This window comes from Desmodus rotundus, chromosome 9 (assembly GCF_022682495.2).
Source record: "Desmodus rotundus isolate HL8 chromosome 9, HLdesRot8A.1, whole genome shotgun sequence".
NCBI classification, from domain to species: Eukaryota; Metazoa; Chordata; class Mammalia; order Chiroptera; family Phyllostomidae; genus Desmodus; species Desmodus rotundus.
Window position 1 is genome coordinate 79,082,601 of NC_071395.1, and position 25,459 is coordinate 79,108,059.

Below are 25,459 nucleotides of genomic sequence, written 5' to 3' on the forward strand. Positions count from 1 at the left end.
ACTTAAGACTGCCTCTCTCCACTTGCCCCCAAGGTTGAACAGGGAAGGTGGTAAAAGTGAAGGTACTTTTTTTTTTTTTTTTTTTACTGGTTCCTCATGTTCAGTTCTGTCGCTCACATCTTTTACTCCTGCTTTCAAATATCTTGGTGTGTGTTCTGTTTTCAGGACCTAGTATGACAAAGTCCCTACTACCTGCAGACAAGGTCCCAACTCACTCTGTTCAACCACATGGACTTGGGCCTCTGGTAAACTGGGAAATCCAACATAAATCTCCAGTAGCCTGGCCTGGGGCAGAGGGCTGAGTTCAAGTCAAAAAACTTACATTATTCGTTTATTCATCCACTCAACAGTCAATTTTTTAAAGATTTTATTTTATATTTTAGAGAGAGGCAAGGGAGGGAGAAAGGGAAAGAAACATCAATCGGTTGCCTCTCACATGCCCCCAACTGGGGACCTGGCCCCCAACCCAGCCATGTGTCCTGACAGGGAATTGAACCGGCAACCTTTCAGTTCACAGGCTGGTGCTCAACCCACCGAGTGACACCAGCTAGGGCAACAATCAATTATATTATTTATCCACTCAACAAATATGTCATATCTACCTGCTATGGGCTAGGCACTCTCCTAAGTGCTGGAGATGGATGAGGGCCTTCCTTTCATAAGGTGGATATTCTGGTGAAGTTAGGCACAGACTGTGTACTGTACCTACTAACGTGTGCAAGCCTTGGGTGAGTAGGGGGTACTAAGTCACAGCGTTTGTTCTCCAGGGGCTCATGGATAGGGATTAGGGCAGACCTGTGTGGAAATAATTACATAGGACAAAAAAGTTGCTTTGGGTGTATTATGAGGAGAGACACTGAGGAGGGGAGACAGCTGGGGAGTCTTCTAAAAGGAGGTGGTATTTTGAGCTAGGGTATGAAGAAAGGATAGCATTTCCACTGGTAGCTGTCGCTGGGGCAGGTGTGCTGGGAAGAAAGAAGAGCTTAAGCAGAGGCTCTGAGGTGAGGAAAGAGGTGGTGGTAGGAAACTCCACAGGCTGTCCAGGGAAGCCGAACAGTGCCTCACAGTGCCTCACATGGCCAGCGCTTCTCCAAGCTGCAGCAGAGCTCAGCCAGGCTGCTGGGCTCCAGGCTGGGAAGGAAGCGATCCCCTCGGCACCAATTTCCCTGGAGAGTCTAGGGGCCTGCAGGACCCTCAAAGCCCATCTTCATTTTGGGTGTGCCTGCCGTCACCTGTACGCTCGAAGTAGCTCTAGTCCCTGAGATGTGATTCCCACAAAACTGAGAGCAAATCTGTCCCTGCGCCAAGCTCAAAGCCACCTCCTTTCTAATCTCAGCCCTTGGGATTGCTCTGACTCTTGGATAAGAAGCACAGGCGAGGACAAAAGCCCCATGATGTTCCCGTGGTGCCCAGTCTGTGCCCTGAGACCACAGCAGCACAAAGTGACTCCCAGGCTACCCCCTTTTGTCCTGTGTCCTCTTGGCAAATTATACCAGTTGTCCTTCCCCCCATGCCCCGCCCCTATGCCTGGTGGCACAGACACTTAGCGATTTGCTCCTTAATTGTCCCCCAGCTAGGCTGCGCAGATGCTGCTCTTTAATCTCTCCTGATAAATGAATCACACTGCTCCTTTAATCATATGTTCATATCCAAGCCAATTTGAATCAATTTGGCAGGGAGCGCATTGCGAGAGATGCCATGACTGCTGCTTCTCCCCACAGGGCCCCGGGGCCAGCGTGTCTGCCGTCCTCACCCTTAGCAAAGAGCCCAGGAGGCCCTTCCAGGAGAAGGATCTCCTACCTGAATGGTGGGAACTTTTCAAAGTAAATTGCTCATTCCTAACCTCCAAGCAGGCCTGAGTGGGAGTGGAAGGAGATGGATTCCCAGAGGCCTCAGAAGTGGGAGGAAGAAGGGTGACCCAGTCCACATCCTTCCTTGGTCACCGAATAAAAGGCCCCATTATCATCCCTGGGAGAAAGTGCTGCCTTAAATCTAACCCTAATCCTTTCTGTTCCCGTTTCATTTCCTCTGAGCTGGTTCTCAGAGAAGCTGGAACACTTCATCACCTTCATAGCAACACATTCCGGATCAGTCTGTGATCATTTGTCCTTGCTTCTTACTGCTACTGGCTGCCACCCCGACTCCTTTCATCCTTCCCAAGGATGTATTCTTTTCTAATTCCTCCAGCCTCGGGCGGGGGGGGGGGGGGGGTGGGCACTCCCAGACTTGCTTGGTAAAGTACTAAGTTTTGCCTCATTTGGGGCGGTTGTTTTTTCACCTACAGAGTGGGGTCCACGTGCATCACGTTTTGTTTTCACTACACGTGTGTGAAAGTGAAAACAAAACAAAACAAACCAATAAAACCTGCTAAACTGAGTGCTTCTGTCGCTAGTACTGACATCTTGGAGAAGGGACTTAACCTCTTGGGCCTTAGTTTCCCCATCTGTGAAACAAGGTGATACTGCCAACAAGAACCGTTTGGCTCCTAAGTTTGGAAGGAGCCTCCTCATTGCTGCCAACATCCCTAGCCCTTCAATACCCTTGGTGACGAACGGAGGGAGGAAAGGTGGTGTTAAGAAGACCGCAAGACCCGGGTGCTGGCGGAGGGACGTCCTCTACCGGCGCGAGGTCTGTCGGGTTTGATTCAGTCCAGCAGCCGGATTGCGCCTCCGCGTGGTCGTCGTCTGCTCCTTTTAATTCTAGGGCTCTGCCTGTGGAGGTAGGCGTCCTCCCATTGACTGGGAAACGGGGGTACATTAGCATAGTCATATCTTATTTGCATGACTTGGGCCTTTGGAGCGCTGGGCCTCTGGCTCCGCCCGCTCCTGGAGGTTCCTCCCGCCCTTCCAGGAAGCCACGCCTCTTTAAAGATTCAAAAGCAATTGACTAGGCGAAGCCCGACGTTGTTGCGCTTTAAGGATTTCGGAAATATGAGGACACCTCTCTTCGCTCAGCAACCCAACAATATACTCTTTCCGGCTCTTTTAAGGGCCCCTGGAACTATCATGTGATGACTGGGGCTTCCCAGCCTGTCAATGGTGATATGCGGGATAAAGATGATGATAAAAACCAAATAGTTCCCATTAGTTTGAGCACTTACAATGTCCGCAGTATTTATGCACATTGCCTACATAATCTCATTTAACCTTTATCACAACTTTGAAGTGTCCTTGTCCCCATGAGGAAATAACGTCTGTCTTAGCAGGGTTTTCAGCTTGGTTCCAGCCACTGGCCAGGCAACCCTGAGCTCTTCTGGCCTTGTCAGAGGATGAAGCGGCAGGCAAGAAAGCCAAGAGTCATTGTCATCATCCTCCTCTCAAAGAGCTGTGTGCCTGATATCCACCAACGCCCGGCCTTAAAAGGAAACACTTCTTGGCAATTTTAGGGGAAAATGTCAACCTCGCATTTGTGTTGCTCCTTACAATTTCAGAGCATCCTCCATACATTATCACATTCGTGCTTCACACACACGGTGCCAGCAGTATGAATAACAGTTCCACGTGGCCCAGAATGCATATTTTAAGCTATATTCACTTCAGTCTAATTTCATTACAGTACAACCCAACTATCCAGACCATTCTCTGGGATTTGATCTGGGAGGAGTGATTTCCAGAGCAATAAGCCATTTTGGAGTTAACAAGAATGCTAGATTTGTTTAGAAGAAATTTTACAGAGAAATTGAGTCTTCTGTAGTGTAAACGCCAGTAATGGGTCATATACTTAAGGGAGATTCTAAAAGGATGTGTGCTTTGCGATTGAAGTCAGTGACACAAATCTCCCAGTGGAATACTTAAATGTGCAGATGGAATTTGCTCTAGATATCAAAAGTCAGCTATGACAGTTTTACCAAAAAAACCTCAAAAAGGATATTGAGTTTTGACACTATTCAGGCAAATTATATTTGAGGTGGCTTAAGAGTCAAAGAGTTTCCACATTTTAATAAATTTTGATATGTTCTGTGCCACATCTATGATCTGACTAGATTAGGAAAAGAAGCAAATGGATTTGGGGAAGAGAGGACACTAGGGAATTTGCAAGTGCAGAATACAAAGAAGGAGGGGGCCGTTTAAAAAAATCCTGGTATAGGGAAGATGCAGCCAACAGTTTCAGAAACGTTAGGTCTTTGAAAGACTGGTAACCAGGCAGATACAAAATTGTAGAGGGAGAAACAGGCCTCGTGGGTCACATTTCTTACAGGACAGGGATTGGTTGCAGGCTGGCATTCTTGCACAGGAATATCTTCCTCTGCAAAGCAAGGGAGAATGACCCTAGTGAGTGACGCTGCTCCGGAATGTTCTGCAGGCCTCATGGCCTGCCTTTGAGGGTCCTGGAGCTCATCTGTGGGGCTATTCTTTCTAGACCACATACTGAGCCACTGGGCAGGCTGTTACAGTAGAAAGGGAGCTTCTGCTCCCAGGAACTGGCAACATAAGCCTAGAGAACCAACTAGAAAGTGAGGCAGTCTTACAGCTCTGTGAATGAGTTCTTAAGGGAACACGTACGCATGACAAAAGTACCTGTGAAGACAGGTAAATACATAGGAGAAGGGACCTCTGAATATTATAGTTTTATTTGGGCATGGGGAGCTATAGATGAAGTATCGGTGCTTAAAATATACAATTTTCATGCATTTTTTAAAAGGCAGTATAGATGTGTGTCTGTGCCAAACACGAAGGAAGGTCCTAAATTGTCCTATAGTGTGACTATAAGAGTAGCTTCTTCCTGGTATTCCATATATAGGAAGAGTAGCGGTGGGGGGAAAACCATGTGGCGAAGCTGCTGAGAAACTGCTTAGATCCCTCGCTCAGGGAAAGCCGTTCTTAAAGCAGCAGGCCATCTCTTGGCATGGCTGAGAGTGGAAGCTGGAAGAGGAACAGATTGGAGGGTGGAACTTGAACAGGGTATTTCGGGGAGAGAAGCAGCAGGGAGAAGAGAATAGCATCTAGACGTTGCCCTCTCCTGTAGCCTGGTGCCCTGCAGGTGACAGGTTTAGGTGAGATGACTCGTGTTGGTAAAGGGACTGGTGATGGATCAGGGTGAGGAGAAGCCAACTGCCAAGAAGGTCATTTAGAGTATTTGTGGCAGGGTTATATACTTTTTAAAAAAAAGATCTGTAAGGGTGGACACGGCTCAATGACCAGACTTTGTGTCTGGCTGATGGATTTGTGTTTCCCATACCTGACTCTGTCTAAGAAGGTTTAGTCCCTTAAGGAAAAAGTATTTTTGCTGTTTCACACAGTCAAGTGACCACTGAGTTCTCTGAGAACATGAGAAGGTATGGGTATCTGAAGCGGGTGTCTGGGGGTTCAGGCATCACGGAAGTTCTGGGAGGATTAAATCCCCTGAGGTTGGGGGTGATCTTCATCTCCCTCCCCTCCCCCTCTCCTTGCTCCCCAGTAGAAATCAGCTACAAATCTCAGCTTGTTGGGAACAGATGGCCTTGGCTGACGAATAAGCCACCGCAGGCTGCTCCACCTGTTCTCGGGCTGGAATAATCAGCTCGAGACAAACATCGGCGCTGAAATAACTCATGGCAGCGGGTGATGTGCAGGCACAGATTCCAAAAACCTCTTAAATAGACCCCCTCTAAACCCTCTCTCCTCCCCAGCCCCTAGAGGCCATCAGGGGAAGGTAATGGAGCAGAGAAGACAGATAGAGCCCCAAACTGAGCATGATGCTCCAGCTGCTGGTGCCCAGGGGTGGGGGCAGGGAAGTGGCTGAGTGTTGTAGGGTGTTGGGGGGTGGGGAACCATTCACCTGGAAGGGCAGGAAAATGTGAGAATGGTTGGTCCATGTCAGGGACAAGTGTTAGAAGATCCAACCAGTCAGGGATAGTATAAAACTGAGAATTTGAGATTCATTTGAATTTGATCATTGAAGAAATGATATGCAAACGAGATCAAGCTACCAGCAAATCTCTCAGCAGCTCAGACAGCTCTGCCAGCAACCACTGGGGCTGGGTGCCTGGGTGCCCCTACTTCTGTGGACTTGTGTTCAGCCTCCTTTCACCTCCTTGATGAAGTCAGCTGGCCTAATGTTCCCTGGCAGAGGGAGATGAGCCTATAGGGGGAGTGACAGGGCAGAGAAGCAGAGGTGACAGCAGTGGGGGAGGGGGTGGGCAGCTGAGACAGAGGTCCAGCTCCTGTGAAGTCAGTCAGGAGACATCAGGGACTGAGAGGGAGCAAGGCTGATTGCTGGCTCTAGATGACTCAGGCAGGCGGCTTGCCTTGGTCCAGCTGCTTGGCATGGTGCACAGAGCATATGGGCCCTGAGTCCCCAGAAGCTGTGCTGGCCAGGGAAGAAGGCTGCAGAGCCCTTGGACCCTCAGAATTGCATCTCTGACTGCCACATACTGTATCCAGCAGCTGCACCTGAGGCCCAAGGCACTGGGGGACGGGGCCTCCCCTCACGTTTAGGGTCCCACAAACCTGCTCTTCTCCTTGCAGCTGGGTGTGCTCACAGAGGTACCATGGTGCCCCCATCCTGCTGAGTGCCTGGTTCTGTGATTCTCACCCTGCCGCATATTAGAAACACTCAAAAGAGCTGTTGTTTTTGTTTTGTTTTGCATACAAAAAGTAAAAAGAAGAGTATAATGAACTGCTTTGTCTATCAAGCAGCTCCTTCAATTATCAACACAGAGAAAATCTTGCTTTACACACACCCCGTCCACTTCCCCCTTCACTGGATTATTTTGAAGCGGACCCCGGATACATCACTTTATTAATAAATGCTTTAGTATCTATTCTTCAAAGAAAAGAAAATTACTCTTTTAAAAATGTAATCAGCTCTGGCTGGTGTGGCTCAGTGGATTGAATGCCAGCCTGCAAACCAAAGGGTTGCAGGTTCGATTCCCAGTCAGGGCACATGCCTGGGTTATGGGCCAGGTCCCCAGTAGGGGACACACAAGAGGCAAACACACATTGATGTTTCTCTCCCTCTCTTTTTCCTTCCCTTCCCCTCTCTCTAAAAATAAATAAAAGCTGTTTTAAAAAATGCAATCACAATACTCTCATTGCACCTAAAAAATTTATCAGAAACTCCTTAATACCAAATATCAAGCCAATGTTTAAATTTCCCTGATTTTATAATATATTAATAATTTATATATAGTATATATATAAATAATTTTATATATATATATATATATATATATATATATATATATATATAAGTTTGTTTGAATCAGTATCCAAACAACACTGAGGAAAATTTTTTAATTCTCACCCAAGGATATGTTTATTGATTTTAGATAGAAAGGGAGAGAGAAATATCAGTGTGAAAGAGAAACATCAATCTGTTGCCTCCCGTACACACCCTAACTGGGGATTGAACCAACAACCTAGGTATGTGCCCTGACTGGAAATCAAACCTGCAACCTTTTGGTGTACGGGACGAAACTCCAACCAATTGAGCCACTGGCCAGGGCAACACTGAGGAACTTGTTAAATAGTGTCCAGGACCTTCTCCCTCAGGGATTCTGATTTGATTGGCCTTGGATGGAGCTCAAGTACTCACTATATATATATATATATATATATATATATATATATATATATATATATATATATATATATATAATTTTTTAGAGCTAACTGGATGGTTTTAATGTGCAGCCAAGGTTGAGAAATGCTCTACCTTTCCCCCTCCCAGCTTCCTGCCAACTCCCCCTCATCCAGGCTCTTCAATGCTTCCCCCGCCTCCACCCAGTAGAGCAAGCGGATAACCAGAGCAGCTGGCACTAGCATGCCTACCTGGATGCCCCTCTTCTCTAGGCTCCTCTTTCAAGGTGGGCTTGAACTCTCTGTGGACACGAGCATCCCTTTCCCTTACACATTCACATGCCATGTGCACCTGTTCCTATCTCTTTCTCCTCTAATATGCCTGGTGCCTGTTCTTGCCTTGCAAGCATAGCAAAAAGATTTTTTTTTTGCTTTTGTGTGAAAATAGCAAAATTCCTACCTCAGGAAAAAAAATGAGAACTTCCCTGCGGGCTGTACTCATTTGGCTGCTCAACTGGCTCTCGGCTGTGCTGGAGCTGACCAAGGGGCCTGCAGGGGTTTGGCAGCAGACGTAAGGGAAACCAGGGATTGAGTAGGACTTGAACCCAGCACATTTCAGGGAATCTAAGAAACCTTTCTCTCCTGAGAATGCTGTCCCCCAGAGTATTTTAGAGAGTGATACCCGTGTCCGTAGCTCACAGCCAGCTGCCTGGCTTCCCACGGCTGCTGCTTCCATTCGCTCCCCTACCCCTCCACTCAGCCTGCCTTTGGATTCGTTCCTCTTCCCTGTGTCCCCTGCTCCATGCCTCACTGAATGTTGGTGAAACAAATCTAGTCTAAAATAATGAGCAATCAACTACCCTGATGCTTGGGGCAGGCTGGGCAGGGGCTGGGGGGAAGGGGTAAGGAGCTGAATCATTTATAAAGCTTAATAAAGATGCAGATGAGCATGCTGACTAAGAGCCCCAGAGCTGGGCTTATTCATTATTCAAAGTTATGCAAATGCCATTGGGCCCTTCGTGTTAGAACCCTGCCCCTGGTCCCTGTTGCTCCTCCCTGTCTGGCAGACCCAGCCCACCTTGCGCGTCCCCTTCTCTCCCACGCTTAGGTGCTGTCATCAACCCTGCCAAAGGCCCTGGCCCAGATATCCATTCCAGGGTGATAAAAATCCTCCATCTCCTCTCTAGCCAGAAGTCTTCCAGCAGTTGGTGGGGAGGTCCTGGCCTTCAGGCAAGACTACAGAGATGAACTTCTCATGTTTAAGGACTTCCAAGAAAAGAATACCATAAGTGTGCTTATATACAGGTTTTAATGTCTCACAAATCTACTTAGTGGGATGGGTATCCTGACGTCTAACCTAAACCACTCTGGCTGCACTAGAAGCCCACCAGTGAAACAGAATATCCACTCACCAAACTCTTTTTAATCACTCTTCTGAGAAATAAAATACAAACACCAAGTCACACTCCAGCCTGCTGTCCCCAGACTAACTCATTCTTGTTGCCCCCCTTGTACCTTTCTGGACAGCTGAACCATCTTCTAAGTGCTCTCAGATGGTCTGAGCACCCACACTGCTTAAGCTCTTAAGCCTGTTCTGGGATGCCAAACTCTGGTGACAGTTTAACTAGCACTAACTACACTAAATACCTCCTCTTTTCTGCATCCTCATTACTGATTTGTACCTCACAACTGCCTAGGTCTTAAGACTCAAATTACTTTCCTCTGATTTCCTCGCTCTGTACCAGTCTTTCCCTTTTCCCCATCGCCCCCTAATTTTTCAGTTTGATGAGACTGAGAAATGAAGAATTGGGTCACAGGCACAACAGCATCGATTGCCTCTGCTTTCCCTTCCTTTCTGGACTGGCTCTCCTCCCTCCCTACCCTCGATCTATTTTTAGCCTGCCTCTGTTTTCTTTAGCCTGGGCGGCAACCAGAAGGACCTCTTTCTCTTCACTGCCCTTATCTCTCCCCTGCAGCCTGTACAGACCCCAGCTGCCCTTCCAGAGGTCTTACCGCCTGCCGCATTTATTTTCATTCTCTTCCATCTCGAAGATATGTCGGGTCTGCCTGAAAGGGGACGCCTGGCCACGCTCAGGCAGAAGGAAAGCAGGGAGATAATGCCGGCGGTTCTGTTTGGGCAAATCCTTCAGTGTTATTAAACCCAAGGTGTCCTCCGACCCCATTTACAATGGCTTGTCTTCTTCTCTATGCCCATAGACTCTGTTCTCTGCATCTCCTCTCCCCTTCCGTGACCCCGTCTCACCTCCAATAAGCAGTGCTCAGTTCTATCACTTGGGCATTCCGGACCCGTTCCCTTTGGGTCTGGGAGTGTGCAGCATTCCTAGAGGTCCGTACCTGCCTTTTTGTCCGCACATTGCCAGTATCTTCTTAGCCAATCCCTGCTTCTCTCCACCCCTCCCTGGCCTCACCCCTCCCACGCACACCCATCCTGCCCCACACGCCCTTGGCCCAGCCCCTCCGTGTGCTCTGTTTCTGGGACACACCGGCTCATTTGTGAAGGGCCCTAGCCAGCTCAGGCAGGGCTTGTCAGCATCCCCCACTTGTCCTTTCTTAGCCTCCTCTAGACATTGGTCCCCTCCTTTAGCTGCCACCAGCAAGCTGAATTAGACTGGATATTTTGGAAGGGCTGCTGCAGCTGGCTGGGGGAGGGGGGTGGCACAGACAGAGACAGGCAGAGGCAGAGGCAGGGGGACTGCGGGCAAGCGTGGAATGAGAGGGAGAGGCGCCCGACACCTTTTCACCCCCAACTTGGCCCGCTTGGGAGCTGGCAGGGTCTTACACGGATCCCTCTCCGTGCCTCATTTTCTCTCTCTCACACACGCAATACCTTGCTTTACAATTTATCACGTTGTCTCACATGCATCAGATACCTGCCTGGCACACCCCTCCTCCCCCAAGCCTGCTCGCTGCTCCCTTGACCACCATGAGAAAAGGCAGTGCCCCCCCACATTCTCCATCTTCCTCACCCTGTTCTGCTTTTCACAGTACATTTGTCACCTTCTAACACACAATATAATTTATGTATACGTATTGTTTACATTTCTTCCCCTCCGTGGACAGCGAGTGCCACAGGAGCAGAGATTTCCACCTGTTTTGTTCACGGAGGCACCCACAGCGCCTCACACAGGACACACCGCAGAAGCTCAATAAGTATTCGTGTACTGAATGGATAGGTGAATGAATGATCTCAATCACCACACTCTCCTGTAGAGTTGGTTGATATTATTCCCTTTTTTTATTGTGGTAAAATATACATAACATAAAATGCACCATTTTAGCCATTTTTAAGCGACATGTAAGCTTAGTGGCATTAAGTACATTCACTTAAGCCATGTTTGTGTTGGTGACGTGTTGAACTCTGACGCTGTAAAAGAGTTCACCGTCCATCTCCAGGACCTTTTTTATCCTCCCAAACGGAAACTCTGTGTCCATGCAACACTCGTCCTTCCCTCCCACAGGCCCCGGAAACAACCGTACCACTTCCTGCTTCTATGAATACCACATGCGTCCTCTCCGTGTCTGGCTGACTTCACTTGGCATGACGGCTTCAAAGCTCATCCACGCTGTAGCATTCTGCCCATTTTACAGATACGATGATTATTATTATTCCCCCTTCACAGAGGATGAGGTTCAGGAGACCATCTGAGAGCACCCGAAAAGCAGTCTTGTCATAGAATTGATGGGATTGGCTGGCTTTTATAATTCCCTGGAGAAATCAGTGCTAATCCACGAGCCTAGGCCTGTACGGCAGTTGAAGAGTAATTTCCTCTGTGTTGTATTCCCTTTGGGAATATTTTCACGCTCATTCCCATTTCCCACTCTTCCCCGCTCAGTAATTCCTAACATTTTCACGACCACCACCACCACCACCCTCCGCACCCTCACCCCGTGCCCACTTCCTCCTCCCCAGAGTACTTTCACTCCTCCTCTTGGGTCAGACTGGCCCGGTCTGGAGATTGTCCCGCTCGGGTGCAGTAAGCCTTGCTTGACGTCCCTGTTTACACCCCTCGCCGTTCCTCCCACCCTGGGGTAGTTATGAGCCTGCTCCCTTTCGAAGCAATTAGTGCAAGGAGACCAGCCGACTTGGTGCTAATGCCGTTTCATTAAGTGGGAGCAATCCTAATGATAATAAAATGGCACATTTAACATTCAAACACTGAACAGGGTTTCTAAGCGAGTGTGCCTCTCTCTTTCTCTCTGGTATAACAGCTCCATCTTCATAAGGACCTGACAATACACCTTAATGAGAGACTGGGGAACCGAGCATCTTCACAGAACCAGAGAGAGGATGAAAACCAGACAAAGAATCCAGAGGAAAGGGTGCAGTGCACCAAGGGGATAAAGGCCCCCAAGGACTCCTGGGGCAATGGATTCTGTGGGGCTGATTTAGATGGTTAAAGTCTGTAAAAATTGAGGTCACATGGAAAATAAAGCCCACCATAGACTTTAATGCAATGCTGTTATTTATTTGGTTATTCAACACATTTTTAAAAAAAATTTTAGTTATTTATTTTTAGAGAGAGGGGAAGGGACGGAGAGAAACATCAACCGGGGGACTGAAACCACAACCCAGGAATGTGCCCGGACCAGGAATCAAACCAGCAACCCTTTACTTTGTGGGACAACACCCAGCCAACTGAGCCACAAGGATCAGAGCTATTTAACACATTTTTTTTCCAACAAACATTTATGGTGCACGATGAGCCAGATTTTACCAGCGTTTGTAATGGAGGGTGGCTCTAGTTTTAAGAAAGGAACTTCAAGAGCAGTAGTCATCTATGAATCATCTTATTTACCCTCCCCCGAGCAGCTTTAATCAAATCCATTTCAAATTCATCAACTGTCCCAGTGAAGAGAATTTTAACAACTGCTTTGGTCTCCTGTGCCAGTCCTTATGCCCCCTCCTTATACAGACATCTATCTGAAAGGTCACTGGGGAGCTGGACAGGGAAAGAAGGCAGATTAAATGATCTGGTGTTTATGGGGGACTCAAGAGAGCAGGAGAAAGGGAGGACATCTCACAGCCACTTCCTTCATCTGAGAAGGGAAAAATGGAGGCTGCTGGCCAGGAGTTAAAGGTGAGATTTGCCCAGGCCGGAGAAGCGGCTGATTCGAAAAGGTGTCAAGTCATAAGATGGTGTTAATTTCATGCTTAATTCATACAGGATCTTGCCCACAACAGGGGATAGCTTGAATCCATGCCCTGGAGAAAGAAGAGCAGGTTGTCCAGCATCCTCAGAGACAGCCCCCAGACAGAGCTAATTCTCTTGGTCGCATCCCAGAGCAGAAGTTGCCTCCCACTATGAGTACCTGCTCTTCTCTGTGTGCCCTGCCCAGCCCCCTATATACTCAGTGTCTGGGCGATGGCCCCTATCTGGCCAGCTAAGAGCATGGAAAACCCCATCTTGCCTGGCACCAAGGTAGGTCGGCTTTAAAGCACCCCATCTCCCTCTCCTCGTACTCACCAGAGAATCCAGCCCCAATGACAATGTTGTCATACTTTGGGTGTCGATCTAGAATGAAGTGCCTGTCAGGGGTGTTCTAGAAAGAAACAATCACACCTGTGTCCTTTGAAGTTAAAGGGAGGAGGAAGAACTGCAGGCTCAGGAGGGAGGGGACCAGGCTGGATTTCTTTCCAGAAAGAATGGAAATGCGGCACGGGAATGTTCTCTGCAAGCCAGTGCCCCCCTTGGGTATGTCAATCTCTCTCTCTCTCTGTCCATCTGCCTCTCTCCTTGCACAGAGCTATGAACACAGTAGGTGCTCAGTTAATGCGCATAAACTAACTTAGCCAAGATGCCTCAGGCGCTGGTGACATCTGTCTCTTCTCTTTGTCCCTAAGGCCTGCTCAACTAGAACATCTTGCCAAAAAATCTTTTAGAGCCCTTCTGGGAAACATAGTGAAGGACTGCCAGGCATAAGCCTAGTTTCCTAATGAAAAGGCATATGAATAACCCCTAACGGGCCCTCTCTGGTAGAGGTGAACCGACCCACAGCAATGAGCTTATTTGTTTCAAGTCACATACTATGTCAGGAGTCAAGTAGAGTCGAGCCCGAGCCGCACCAGGTCAATCTGTCTCCTTCCCCTCTTCCCCAGGCCTGCCCACACCCTTACCGTGTACATGCAGCGCTCCATGACGGCAGGCTTGGGCTGTAGGTCGGGTAAGTGATCTCTGACAAAACGGCTCAGGATTTGGATGTCTTGGACATCTGAGAATGCCACGGGGCAGTCCCGCTCTTCGGGATCTGCATTGTTGCCGTGGTGATAGCAGACCTGGCTCCCAATCAGAGCAGTGTGAGCTGCCAGGGCCAGCATTCCCGCACACCCACCCAGCCCAGGGGACAGGCTTGTACACACAATGCCCCCATCCATCATTCCAGCCTTCCCAGACCTGACAGATGCTTCTTGTTGCCAGGCAAGGTTGCCTACTTGTTCATTCCTTAGTAGTTCATTCACTAACCCTCTGTTTGCACAGGAAGGGCTCCCTTTGCTGGGCCTCAGGACAGTTGGGTGTCTTGTATTGCAAGTAGCAAATAGTGACGTAGACTCCCGATGCTGCCCACCAGGATCTGAGGGAGCCTGCCCAGGGAAGTAAGACCAGCTGCCCCAATTTTGTGTGCACCCCTACTAGCTTTCTCTCTGCCTTTCACTCACCTTCATCAGCCCTGGGTACTCTCCAGAGGGCATCCCATAGATGTGGTGGGGAGCCAGGCTGAGGTCCAGGTCCAGGAAGCAAGGAAAAGCCTGAGACACACCATAGCTTCCGGGAACCTTCTCTCGCCAGTAGCACACATTGATCCGCAGGGTCTTGAAGCAAGGAGAAGTGGGAGATGAATGGGGAAAGCCTTGGGACTTTAAAGACAGCGAGAACAGTTTCTTCTGGGGTCTCATAGCCCTTCAGTATAGGCCCAATGCCCCACTTAATTCTCCTATCCTTTCTTCATCCAATTCTCATGTCATTTGCATGTTACGTTACATTGTGATGCACAAAAGTCTCTGGATCTCTTTTTCCAATTCTTAGTCTTCTCCCATAACTGCACCTGGCTTTCTCTTCTTTCTCTCCAATAAATACAAGGTATAGATAGTACCTTATATTTATTTAGTGCTTACGATTAGCCAGGCCATCCCCAAGGACTTTATGCATATCATTTAATTTAATTCTCCAGCAGCCCTATCCCCCATCTTACAGGTTATAAAACTGAGGCTCAGTGATGTAAACAAATTTGCCCAAAGTTATCCACTAGCAAGTGGCAGATCCAGGACTCGAACTCAAGTTAATCTGGCTCTTAAGCACCAACTCTCAGGTTTCCAGCTCCCCTACCTGGAGAGGCAGCTCAATTCCCAGGGGAGAGAGGAGCCGGTTGGTCCAAGGACCTGCTGTGATGACCAAGTTCTTGGCTTGGTAGGTGTTGCAGGTAGTTTTCACCATGATCTGTAGTCCCGGTTTTATCTCCAACACCTTCTCTCCATCACACACTTTGCCTCCTAGTCGTCGAATGGCATCCTGAAAGGGCAGGATCAGGGAAAGACTACGTATGTGGTTCACCCTGGTGGACAAAGAGTCCCTCACTTACGGCAGAAAAGAATGCAGATTCTAGACCTCCTTTGCCATACTGACAAGGCCTAGCAGGGTATATAAAACTGCCCCGCCCAAAGGTCAAGACTAAAGCTAGCGTGAGAAAGGCTCTCACCCAGTGGGGGGGTTGGGGCAAGGCTGACTGGGACCCAGGATGCCCAGATCAGGAGCCGCATTGCCCCTAATTCTCACAACATCACCTGGAGGACTCTGAGGGCCTTGGACGCATGGAGAATTCCACCAGACTTGTCCAAGAGCCCCACTTCTCCCCTGGCCAACCGAATATTGGGGAAACGTTGCTTCAGTTCTTCAGATGAAAGACACTGGTGTTTCACCCCCGACCTAGACAAAGTAGCCTGGATTGTCTTTAAATCTTGATTCTCCTTGATTCCCAGAAGCAGTAGTCCAGTCTGCCTGTTCAAAAAAAAAAAAAAAAAAAGACGCCTGGGTGAAGCTATGTATCAGGGCTTTGGGCCATTCTCTCTCACTCTCTGGCAAGGGTCCCAGGGCCAGGCATCAAGGACAGTCCCAGCCTCACATTCAAAAAACAGGCAAAGTTATCCTGATTCTGTCACAAGAGTCCCAGTATTATTGAGCTGGTTTCCAGCCCATTCCCAAGTCTGCCTTTGCATCTCACTACTCACAGGTTTGCTTGTCCCTCCATCCTCCCTCTCAGGACCCTCCTGTCCTTGAGGGCAGAGATCCTAAGTCCTCTCTATTTCCACACCTCGAGAGGGGTAGGTGTTCAGTGAGTTTGATGTGATTTCTTCCCCTTTCCCCCATCCCCTGACCCATCCACTATTTTCATCTCTATTCATTACCCTTTCCCCCCCACCCTTGCTGTTTCTTTCCTCGTTCCCTTTTCTTGTCATGTAATGTTCTGTGTCTGTCTTTCTATTCCTTCTCAGAAGCTGCCCGTTTTGTGGAAAGGGCCCTCCATGGGGAGTTCTGACTCTGGGTCCCGTCCTAGCATCCCCTCTGGGACCTTGTTCTGGTTGCTCACTTTCCAAGCCCCAGGTTCCTCCTCTGCAACAACAACTGTTGGACTATTGGTGGTTCCACGCCAGGGTGGTACTGTCTCCAACCCAGGGGCATATGGAAATAGCATGGGCCATTTTTTTTTACCTGTTACAGTGCCTGGAGGTTGCCACTCATATTTAAGGGGCAGCGACCAGGGATGCTAAACCTGCTGTGCTAGGAAGATCCCACCCAAATGCCAATAGCATCCTCATGCAGAAACACCAGTAGGTGTTTCTTAGGATTCCACCAATTCAGTGATTCTACGATTTTGTTTCTCCCTGTACATCCCTCTGTGCTTCTTACTCACTAACGGAGTTGAAAGCTATTTCTCTTTAATGCTTTCTGTCTCTTTGTCACAAGAGACAAGAGATCTCTTTTTGTGGAAATTGGTCTCAACAATGGAGGGGGGTCACTTTGGGCCTGGGAACGATTCCTGTCATCTCTCTCAGTTTCAGCAGCCATAAGTGACCAGCGTCGTCAGTCTGGTACATATCCCAGGTACTGCATATAAAGTTCGTAATAGCCTATAATGGAGTCTCATGGATATTACATGCTTCCAAATCCCACATTATCTGGTTGGGGGATTAAAGAGAAGACTGGGAGGGGTTAGGGACACAGCGGGCCCCGGGGCTGGTGTCAGTACACAGAGCCGCGCAGCGTGCCCAATTCATTTGCCATGGCGCCCGCCTACCCAGCATTCACCACTGCTGAGAAGGCAATGAAGAGGCACCTCTCTGCCTCTTCAAAGCTCAGAGGAAGGATGCTAGAGAAATCCCCACTAGCCAGCAGGCAGTCTTTTTCCTGTGGCCCCAAAAAGGAACTTCACATTGGTTCTCAGGTAATAAAAAACTGCCTAGGAAACTTCTTGGTCAGCAGGGTAATTAAGAAGTCACCCAAGTGTATTTCTTGAGCCCTTTTTACCCAATGGAGTTGTAACTGGGTAGAATTCTGGGGAAAGACCTGGCTTAACCCTCACCTCAGGGGTCCAGATCCCTGGCCTGGAAAGAGAGCAGCCCAGCCTAACCCTGCCTACAATACATCAGCCCTGGGCTCTCGTATGCTCTGAGATTTCCTGCCTTTCCCTTTCTCCCTCCTCTCCTTCCTCCTTTCCTTCCTTCCTTCCTTAAAATAAGAACCCCTCTTACAAGAATGTACTATACAGGGAAAATGAACTCATGCCAAGACAACGGGCCAATCTGTTGAATTATGAAATGCTGAGTGACGTTCTCATTCCCAAGCCATCCTGTGGTGGATGAAGCGGGAGCTCCCCATCCTGACGAGTAATCAGCGAGCTAGCTGATGCTGCCCGTGAATGTAATTGTGCCGATCATAATCATTTTGCTCCAGCTCTCTGCCCCTGTGGCATTTATTTCTTAGCCCAGATATTGATCTAACAGTGGGAAATTTTCCATCTGAATTTGTGATGCTGGACCCTCCCCTAGTCCAAAGATGCGTTTGGGAAATTCTCATTTTCCGTGGATCACAGCTGAGCTATTTGGCCTGAGGGAAACCGTGCATTGCTGGAGAAATGCCTAGGATTGGAGAGAGATTTTTGACCATTATGAGCAAATCAGAAATAAATGTAAAACACTGCCTGGAAATGCAAAGGCCTGTCATTATGGGAGATAGGTGAGAGGCTCCTGTGGGAAATGCTTAGAGAATTGGAAATCAGTCAATCAAAACCGGGATCGGAGAATGGGTCTTTGCCCCCAGTATGAAGATAGATGATTTCCATGGGCAGATTGAAAATCATTTAAGTGCTTATTTTCTTAATGGCTTTTCCTAGATCCCAATAAACTGACTGCTCATTCTGCACCAATTTCTCACCCCCATGCTCTGGGTCTTCCTCTCCTCTTTTTCTGCTCAGACCTAGGCTGCAACATTTGGGGAGGCATCGCAGGAAAAAGAAACGCTCAGGAAATGGCTGGTCAAGGCTGGCCTAGAAAGAAGGCACCTTGAAGTGAGGCCGGGTGGTCAGGAAATCCCGAAAGGGTGCAGCTCCCACCTCCCCGAATGTCCTCAGCTGAGTGCAAAGCATTTGGTATGAACTGTGCCTTCCTCCCAACCCTAGCTGGATCTGGCACGAGGAAGAGGTAATCAAAGATTCCTCCCAAGGGTCTTGTTGACTCTATGGCCCCACTAAAGCCACGGACATGATGTAAGGAGTTAGTGATTAGGGATTTCCAACAGTTACTACAGCAGACTAGGAGACAGGATGGAGTGGGGAGGAATTGGGAGGGGCAGACATCTCTCCCTGCATCTGCCATCCCCTATCCCAGGCTCCTGCTTTTCCCTGTCTGGGTTAAAAAGTGCCAGGCACGCCAGCTCTCAGAGTCACCTTGAGGAAGGGATTGGGGGAGGGACTTGGTAATGGCTGCTGTCTTTGTTGGTTTTGAAGGAGCTCCTGGGGTTTCATCTTCCGCGCAGTGGGCCGAGGTGGAATTGGTTAACAAAGACTGCTCCAGGGAGGGGATGTGGCTGACAAGCCAGACACTTCCCCGACACAGGAAGCAGCAGCTGCGGAGGGGGCCACCAGGTTCTGCCAGCAGCTGTACTGCCTACGGCTGTGATCTTGTCTGATATTGTCAGCTAAGCAGGGGCAGCCCAGGTCAGGAGCTAGATAGTAGGACTCAAAGGGAAAAGGCAGGGCAGGAAAGAGAGGGGACACGGAGCTGGGATTTGCTGTTTCTATTAACGTCCTGGCTGTACGCATCACAAAAGACTCAGACCTTGTGATCTGACACTTGTGTCACTGTCTGTTCCCAGAATATATGCAAATATCCTGAGCTCACCCATGTTTAGTATGCCACTGTCACAGGAAGCGGCAGAAGAGAATAGAAAGAATTGGACCACCACCTTACCTATCAACTCCTGAAGCTGTTATTTTTTTCAAATCATCATCAAATAGCATTAAGTAAATACATTCATATCTATGAGTCAGGTTATGATATTGTGCTAGTTATTCCAGAAGAACCCAGGAGAATAAGAACCACAAGGATGATGGATCATTTAGAAAATGAAAATTAAGAATAAAAGCTAAAGGAATTGGGTTGGGAAGTGCCTATTCTGTGTCCCTGCTAAGTAAAAGAACCGTATAAATTAATGTGCCTAAGTAAATTAGGTTAGCCATAGGAAAGACTTTAATAATAATAATAATAATACCACCTCACACTCTATAGGACTTTTAAGGTTTTTCAAAGCACATACACTTTACTCTGCCTTTTTTCATAATTGAGGCTGTGAGGCATCAGAATGGTCTTTTAAGAAGGGCTATGATATGTCCTTGTCTTTAAATGCACATTAGCAGGCTTCTGATCTGGGATGATTTAGCAGTGAACTTGTTTGGAGACAGGGGGTGGACAAAGTAACCATTTTGTGGTATCTTCTAAACCAGGGAGCCAGCAAACTATGACCCAGGGACAAAATCAAGTCTGACACTTGTTCTTGCCCATTGCACAAGCCAAGATGGTTTTTGTATTTTAAAATGGTTGATAAAAAGCAAAAGAAGAATATGTCATGACATGAAAATTATAGGAAATCGCTGTGTCCATAAATAAAGTTTTATTGGAACACAGCCACACACATTGGTTTGCCTGTTGTCTGTGGCTGCTTTCACACTGCAGCGGTGGAGCTGAGTAATTGGCAAAACTGAAGAGTTGCAACAGAGGCCATATACAGCTGTCAAAACCTAAAATACTTACTATGTGGCCATTTACAGAATAAGTTTGCCAAGCCCTGCTCTAGACTATAGGAATTCTGTGGTTTGCACTAATAGGTGAAGGCCCTGACTATTCAGTAGCAACCCTCTAATGAGGTTTTGGGGAGAATTCAATGAATTAATATGTATCAAGTACATTGAGAACAGCCTTACTTTCTTGCTATAAGCACTAAATATGTGATGATGATGATGATGTTGCTCTGCTGCTGATGCTGATGATGATTTGTCTAAGCCCTTTACATACTTATCCTCACAATAGCCCCATGAAATAGATATTATCACTCCTACTTTACAGATTAAAAAACTGAGTCTCAAAGACATTAAACAATAATGACCAAACCACATAGCTAAATGTGTCTGTATTTATTCTTTTTTTTGATATATTTATTGATTATGCTATTACAGTTGTCCCATTTCCGCCCCTTCACTCAACTCCATCCTGCCCACCCCCTCCCTCCCACATTCCCCCCCCTATAGTTCATGTCCATGGGTCATACTTTTAAGTTCTTTGGCTTCTACATTTCCTACACTATTCTTACCCTCCCCCTGTCTATTTTCCACCTATCATTTATGCTATTTATTCTCTGTACCTTTCCCCCTCTCTCCCCCTCCCAGTCCCCCCTATTGATAACCCTCCATGTGATCTCCATTTCTGTGGTTCTGTTCCTGTTCTAGTTGTTTGCTTAGTTTTCTTTTGTTTTGATTTTAGGTGTGGTTGTTAATAACTGTGAGTTTGCTGTCATTTTTACTGTTCATATTTTTTATCTTCTTTTTCTTAGATAAGTCCCTTTAACATTTCATATAATAATGGCTTGGTGATGATTAACTCCTTTAACTTGACCTTATCTGAGAAGCACTTTATCTGCCCTTTCATTCTAAATGATAGCTTTGCTGGATATAGTAATCTTGGATGTAGGCCCTTGCCTTTCATGACTTGGAATACTTCTTGCCAGCCCCTTCTTGCCTGTAAGGTCTCTTTGGAGAAATCAGCTGACAGTCTTATGGGAAATCCTTTGTAGGCAACTGTGTTCTTTTCTCTTGCTGCTTCTAAGATTCTCTCCTTCTGTTTCATCTTGGGGAATGTAATGATGATGTGCCTTGGTGTGTTCCTCCTTGGGTCCAGCTTCTTTGGGACTCTCTGAGCTTCCTGGACTTCCCGGAAGTCTATTTCCTTTGCCAGACTGGGGAAGTTCCCCTTCATTATTTGTTCAAATAAGTTTTCAATTTTTTGTTCTTCCTCTTCTCCTTCTGGCACCCCTATAATTCGGATGTTGGAACGTTTCAAGATGTCCTGGAGGTTCCTAAGCCTCTCTTCATTTTTCCGAATTCTTGTTTCTTCATTCTTTTCTGGTTGGATGTTTCTTTCTTCCTTCTGGTCCACACCATTGATTTGAGTCCCAGTTTCCTTCGCATCACTATTGGTTCCCTGTACATTTTCCTTTGTTTCTCTTGGCATAGCCTTCGTTTTTTCATCTAGTTTTCGAACAAATTCAACCAATTCTGTGAGCGTCTTAATAACCAGTATTTTGAACTGTGCATCCAATAGGTTGGCTATCTCTTCCTCGCTTAGTTGTATTTTTTCTGGAGCTTTGAAGTGTTCTGTCATTTGGGCCTTTTTTTTTTTTTTGGTCTTGGCACGTCTGTTAAAGGGGCGGAGCCTTAGGTGTTCCCCAGGGCAGGGTGATGCTGGTCGCTGCGCTGTGATGCTCTGCGTGGGGGAGGGACCAAGAGGGAGCAATGGCACCCGCTCCACTCTCCATTGGACCTCAATCTTTCACTCCACTACCCACAATCAAACTGGGCCCCTCTGGTGCTGGTTCCCGAGTGGGTGGGCTTGTGCACGCCCTAGGCCCCTGTGGGTCTCTCCAACGACCTCTCCTGTGAGGCTGGGAGTCTCTCCTGCTGCCGCCCCAACCCCCACGGGCGTTTTCAATCAGAGGTTTGAGGCTTTATTTCCCCCACACTGGAGCCCTGGGTTACTCGGACTGCTTTGCTCCCTGCCGTTCATCCCGGTTTATCTGTGCGTGACTGTGGGGCCGCGGGGTCTGCTAGTGGTCAGACTGCCTGCCCCGTTCGTCTCACACTCCGCCAGTCTCGGTCCTGCCACGGCAACGCGAGTCCTCTCCGTCCTGGTGCCCGTCTCCACCCCTCCTACCGGTCTGGATGTATTTCTTTTTTATCTACTTGGTGTTGGACTTCCTTGCCGTTGGATTTTCTGTCAGTTCTGGTTGTGCGAGGAGGCGCAGTGTGTCTACCTATGCCGCCATCTTGGTTCCCTGCGTTTATTCTTAAGCCAGGCCTGCCTGCTTCCAAAGTCCTGTTCTCCTGCCAAAGATTATAATCTGCTACCCAAGGGTGACTTTCCCTCTCTCCGTCTCCAGCAGACTTTCCTCTTGATATTCTTGGTTGCTGCATCCTGTCTATTCCTGCTCTTCTTCCTCCCTTGCTCAATTGAGATAGGATGTTGCTGACCCAGAGCAGGAGGAAGGAACTGCCATGTATTGAAAAGTGCTAGGCACTGTGCCAAGTATTTCATAAGAGTCTCATTTAATTCTCATTAAACAGTCAGAAAACATGAGCCACAGAGAGGTACAGAGAGTTTTCCAAGGTCACACAGCTGGTAAGAGGTAGAGCACGAAGGCAAATTCGCACCAGAACCCTCCTCCATATGAAAGTTTCTAGACACTCTTCTCACATCTCTTTTCGTTGCCTCCCTGTCTGCTAGGAAGAACGGTGCCCTCCAAGGCCTCAGCCGTTCCTTTAGCACAAGATACTCAGCAGTATTCACAGATGGCTGACAGAGAGGGGTCCCTTTGCCAGGCTGCCCCTCAGCAAGACAAGCTTCTTTATTTGGGTGCTGGGTGCATTAGCTGCCTCTGGAATAAATCTGTAATTAGCTGCCCTAGCTGTATTTGCATAATGGATTTCACTTTGTTCTTAAGTTAATGGTGTTTTTGCAACAGAACAGTAACCTCTTGGTTCCTGGCCATTAAAATAACTGCCATCCTGTAGGGTAGAGCTGGGGTTTTGTAGAAAGTTCAGTTAAAAGTCACAGAGAAGGTAGGAGGGGAGGTGGGGTGAGTAGTTAAGGTTCTCTTTGCTCACAGGTTGTTTGCTTTCTTCCCCAGCACTATTTGATAGGTCAGTGAGGAGGGGTCATAGGGTTAGAGAGAGCCCTGGGGGCAAGAGGGAAAGAGCTGCAGGCTCACTGCCTGGCAAGCAATGGGGTCTGAGGAGCACCCCTATTTCATTCCTAGGGGAGAAGGTATTCAGAGAAAATGACATGGATTTATAGGGGTCCCTCTGGGAGTTGGGAGGCGCACTCAGCCTGAAAAGTTATGATACTAGTAGGAATATAAAGAATCAAGACAGCAGGCTCCGTTTCTATAACAATCCCTGCCCTAAGAGAACCTCAGATGGCTTCAAAGAGATAGAGATATAACCTCTGCTGGCCTTGGACACATGGTCTGAACCCAGTCCTGGAACTCGGAGCCTGGCAGGAGCCAGCTGGGCCTGAGGGGCGGCCGGGACAGCAAGTAGAATGCTCCCACGTATCTGCACGTCCCTGGGCCTGTGTCCCTCCGCATACTTCACATGTTCGTGGCACTGCCCCCTCACAGTCTAGAGTCACCTCCAGGGCCGGCGCCGAGATTTAAGGAATTCCTCCCCCACCACGACCTGTATAATTGGGTTCCGGTTTCTTGCTCCAGCTGGGCCCACATCTGGTAGCACTCATCCATCATCCGGGTGTAAAAGTCTTCAGAGTATGCCCTTCGGATTATCCGGCTCTGCCCATGAGAGCTGCCTCGGGAGTGTGGTAGAAAGAACTGGAAGTGGAGAGCCAGAGAGACAGCTGAGGACATTACCCCTGGCACTGCCCGCCCGCCTTGAGGAGTCAGCTCATCCAGTCAGCCACGAGCTGTCGACCACGGAACGCTTACTCCAAACCTTTGCTTCCATTCACCCTTTACGACCAAGTTCCGAATCTGGCTATCAGAACAGAAGCTCTTCAGCAGCATGAACCCTGCATCCTTTTTGCTCACATCATTCGCATCCCAGAGCCCCTCTGTTCGTCTGTCTCCAGTCATCCTGCCGCCACCGCATCCCACTTGGACTCACAGAGAAGCAGAGCTAGAGAGAAGCTTTGAGAGCCTTCTAGTCTAGCCCCTCATTTTATGGACAAGGAAACTGATGCTGACTGTTTTCCTGTGGCTTCCACTCACTCGGGACCCCTTGGGATTTAGCAAAAGATGTAGAGTTGCCTGCAAGGTTAAACCAAGAATCCCTCAGGCTTTGAGAAAACTGATAAAGAAATCAAAAAGTGTTCTAACCCATGCCGCGCATTACCAAGAAGAATAAACCAAAGCCTGGAGAGCTTTAGGCAGAACAGGAGGGTAGAACTCGTTGGAAGGTGGGCTGGGTGGACATGTCCTGGGAAGGACCCTGTAGACACACAGGCCCACCCACATGCGCGTGGTCACTGTAGACAGCCCTGCACGGGGTCACCTTTTCTATAAAGACAAATAAGACTGAAGTTTTATTTCCTGTGTATCAAATAAGCAGGCTGCTATCATCTGGAGGTGGCAGAAAAAAACAGAGGCCTCTGCTGGATTCCAGGGTGAGAGGCCAGGAATATGCAGGGAAGAATCCTACCTCTGAAGCAAATTAACATTACTTATGGTTACCCAGAGCAGAACTGATTATTTTTCTGGGTTGGATCAACCATTTTGACACAGAAGGAGGAGAATGGGTGGCAAAAAGGAAGAGAACAAGGTCTGGAACACTTCTTAGTCAAGGGCAGGAATGGGCGGGGAGGGTGTCAGTAAAAGGAGGAAATGCACCTAGAAATCCAATGTGGGTCTTGGGGAGGGTGGAACTTTCTTTACGTTATCATGAAACACACCAGGCAGCTAAGCTACACATTGCACAGAATTTGTGATGATCTGGCCCTTTACCCTGGCCCCAAAGCCTGCTAGCTCTGGAAACCTCTCTCTAGGGGAGGAGACATGGACAATCCCTAAGGTCAGGAGTGCAGAGGGGACATAGTAAGTACCTGCTCCAGCAGAAGAACCCACTTCCCGTGTTTGGCCAGGTGGTATGCAGTGAAGCAGCCCTGGACACCTGCCCCGATCACAATGGCATCCCAGAGATCTTTCTGAGAGGCCATGATGCCCACTTACTTAGCCCTATAGCCACAGCGCCCACACACAAAGGAGAAGGCGAGCAAAGCGTGGCTCTGGGCCTACAGAGGAGGAGTAGGGCAAAGTGCAGCCTGGCCAGCTTTCCCACAGTCCTCTGGGGCCGTGTCCTTCTCCCTTCCCCCAAAGGGCACAGGGCTCAGCCTCGACTCTCCTGCACAGCAGAGCTGAGTAGTTCGATTTTGTGAGGTTTAGCCCAGCTCAGCTGCCAGCCTCACCCTTGCATCCCTCTAGCTTTCTATTCTTGGCTCAATTATTGTCATGCAAATGGGTTCTTTCCTTTGCCACCTTCCTGTCTCATTATGATCTTTGTCTCTGGGACCTCAGCCCTGGAATTTCAATGCCTCCTAGATCAAGCTGGGCACCAGGAATGCTGCCTCGCCTGCTGGCTCTCCTCCCTTCAGCTTGATTTGCTTTGGAGATCCT

At 48.3% G+C, this 25,459-nt stretch overlaps 2 protein-coding genes across 3 annotated transcripts in view; one reads left to right on the forward strand and one right to left on the reverse strand.

Annotated features, from left to right (window-relative positions):
* MYO18A (myosin XVIIIA) overlaps window positions 1–11,886 on the forward strand; it is a 104,747-nt gene extending 92,861 nt beyond the window's left edge. For both annotated transcript variants that reach the window (XM_071219318.1, XM_071219319.1), the window contains one exon: window positions 11,730–11,886. In XM_071219318.1, coding sequence (XP_071075419.1) covers window positions 11,730–11,751 — 22 coding nt within the window. In that variant the 3' untranslated portion in view covers window positions 11,752–11,886. The remainder of the gene's footprint in view (window positions 1–11,729) is intronic.
* A 66-nt stretch (window positions 11,887–11,952) lies between these two features.
* Window positions 11,953–25,064, reverse strand: PIPOX (pipecolic acid and sarcosine oxidase). The gene is made up of 8 exons (XM_024565229.4): window positions 24,889–25,064; window positions 23,514–23,662; window positions 15,298–15,511; window positions 14,843–15,025; window positions 14,176–14,328; window positions 13,636–13,794; window positions 12,986–13,061; window positions 11,953–12,723 (listed from the first exon to the last, which is right to left on the reverse strand). Exons 1-8 carry the CDS (start codon window positions 25,000–25,002, stop codon window positions 12,593–12,595), a joined length of 1,179 nt encoding a protein of 392 aa, XP_024420997.2. The 5' UTR covers window positions 25,003–25,064; the 3' UTR covers window positions 11,953–12,592.
* Between the last annotated feature and the right edge of the window lie 395 nt (window positions 25,065–25,459).

Excerpts from the sequence above, each read along its gene's own strand:
- PIPOX (XM_024565229.4), bottom strand. The coding sequence starts at position 25,002 with ATGGCCTCTCAGAAAGATCTCTGGGATGCCATTGTGATCGGGGCAGGT. Across the intron at positions 13,062-13,635 it reads TGGAGCGCTGCATGTACACG|AACACCCCTGACAGGCACTT; the intron begins GTAAGGGTGTGG and ends GTTTCTTTCTAG. Across the intron at positions 12,724-12,985 it reads CATTGGGGCTGGATTCTCTG|GGCATGGATTCAAGCTATCC; the intron begins GTGAGTACGAGG and ends TTCTTTCTCCAG.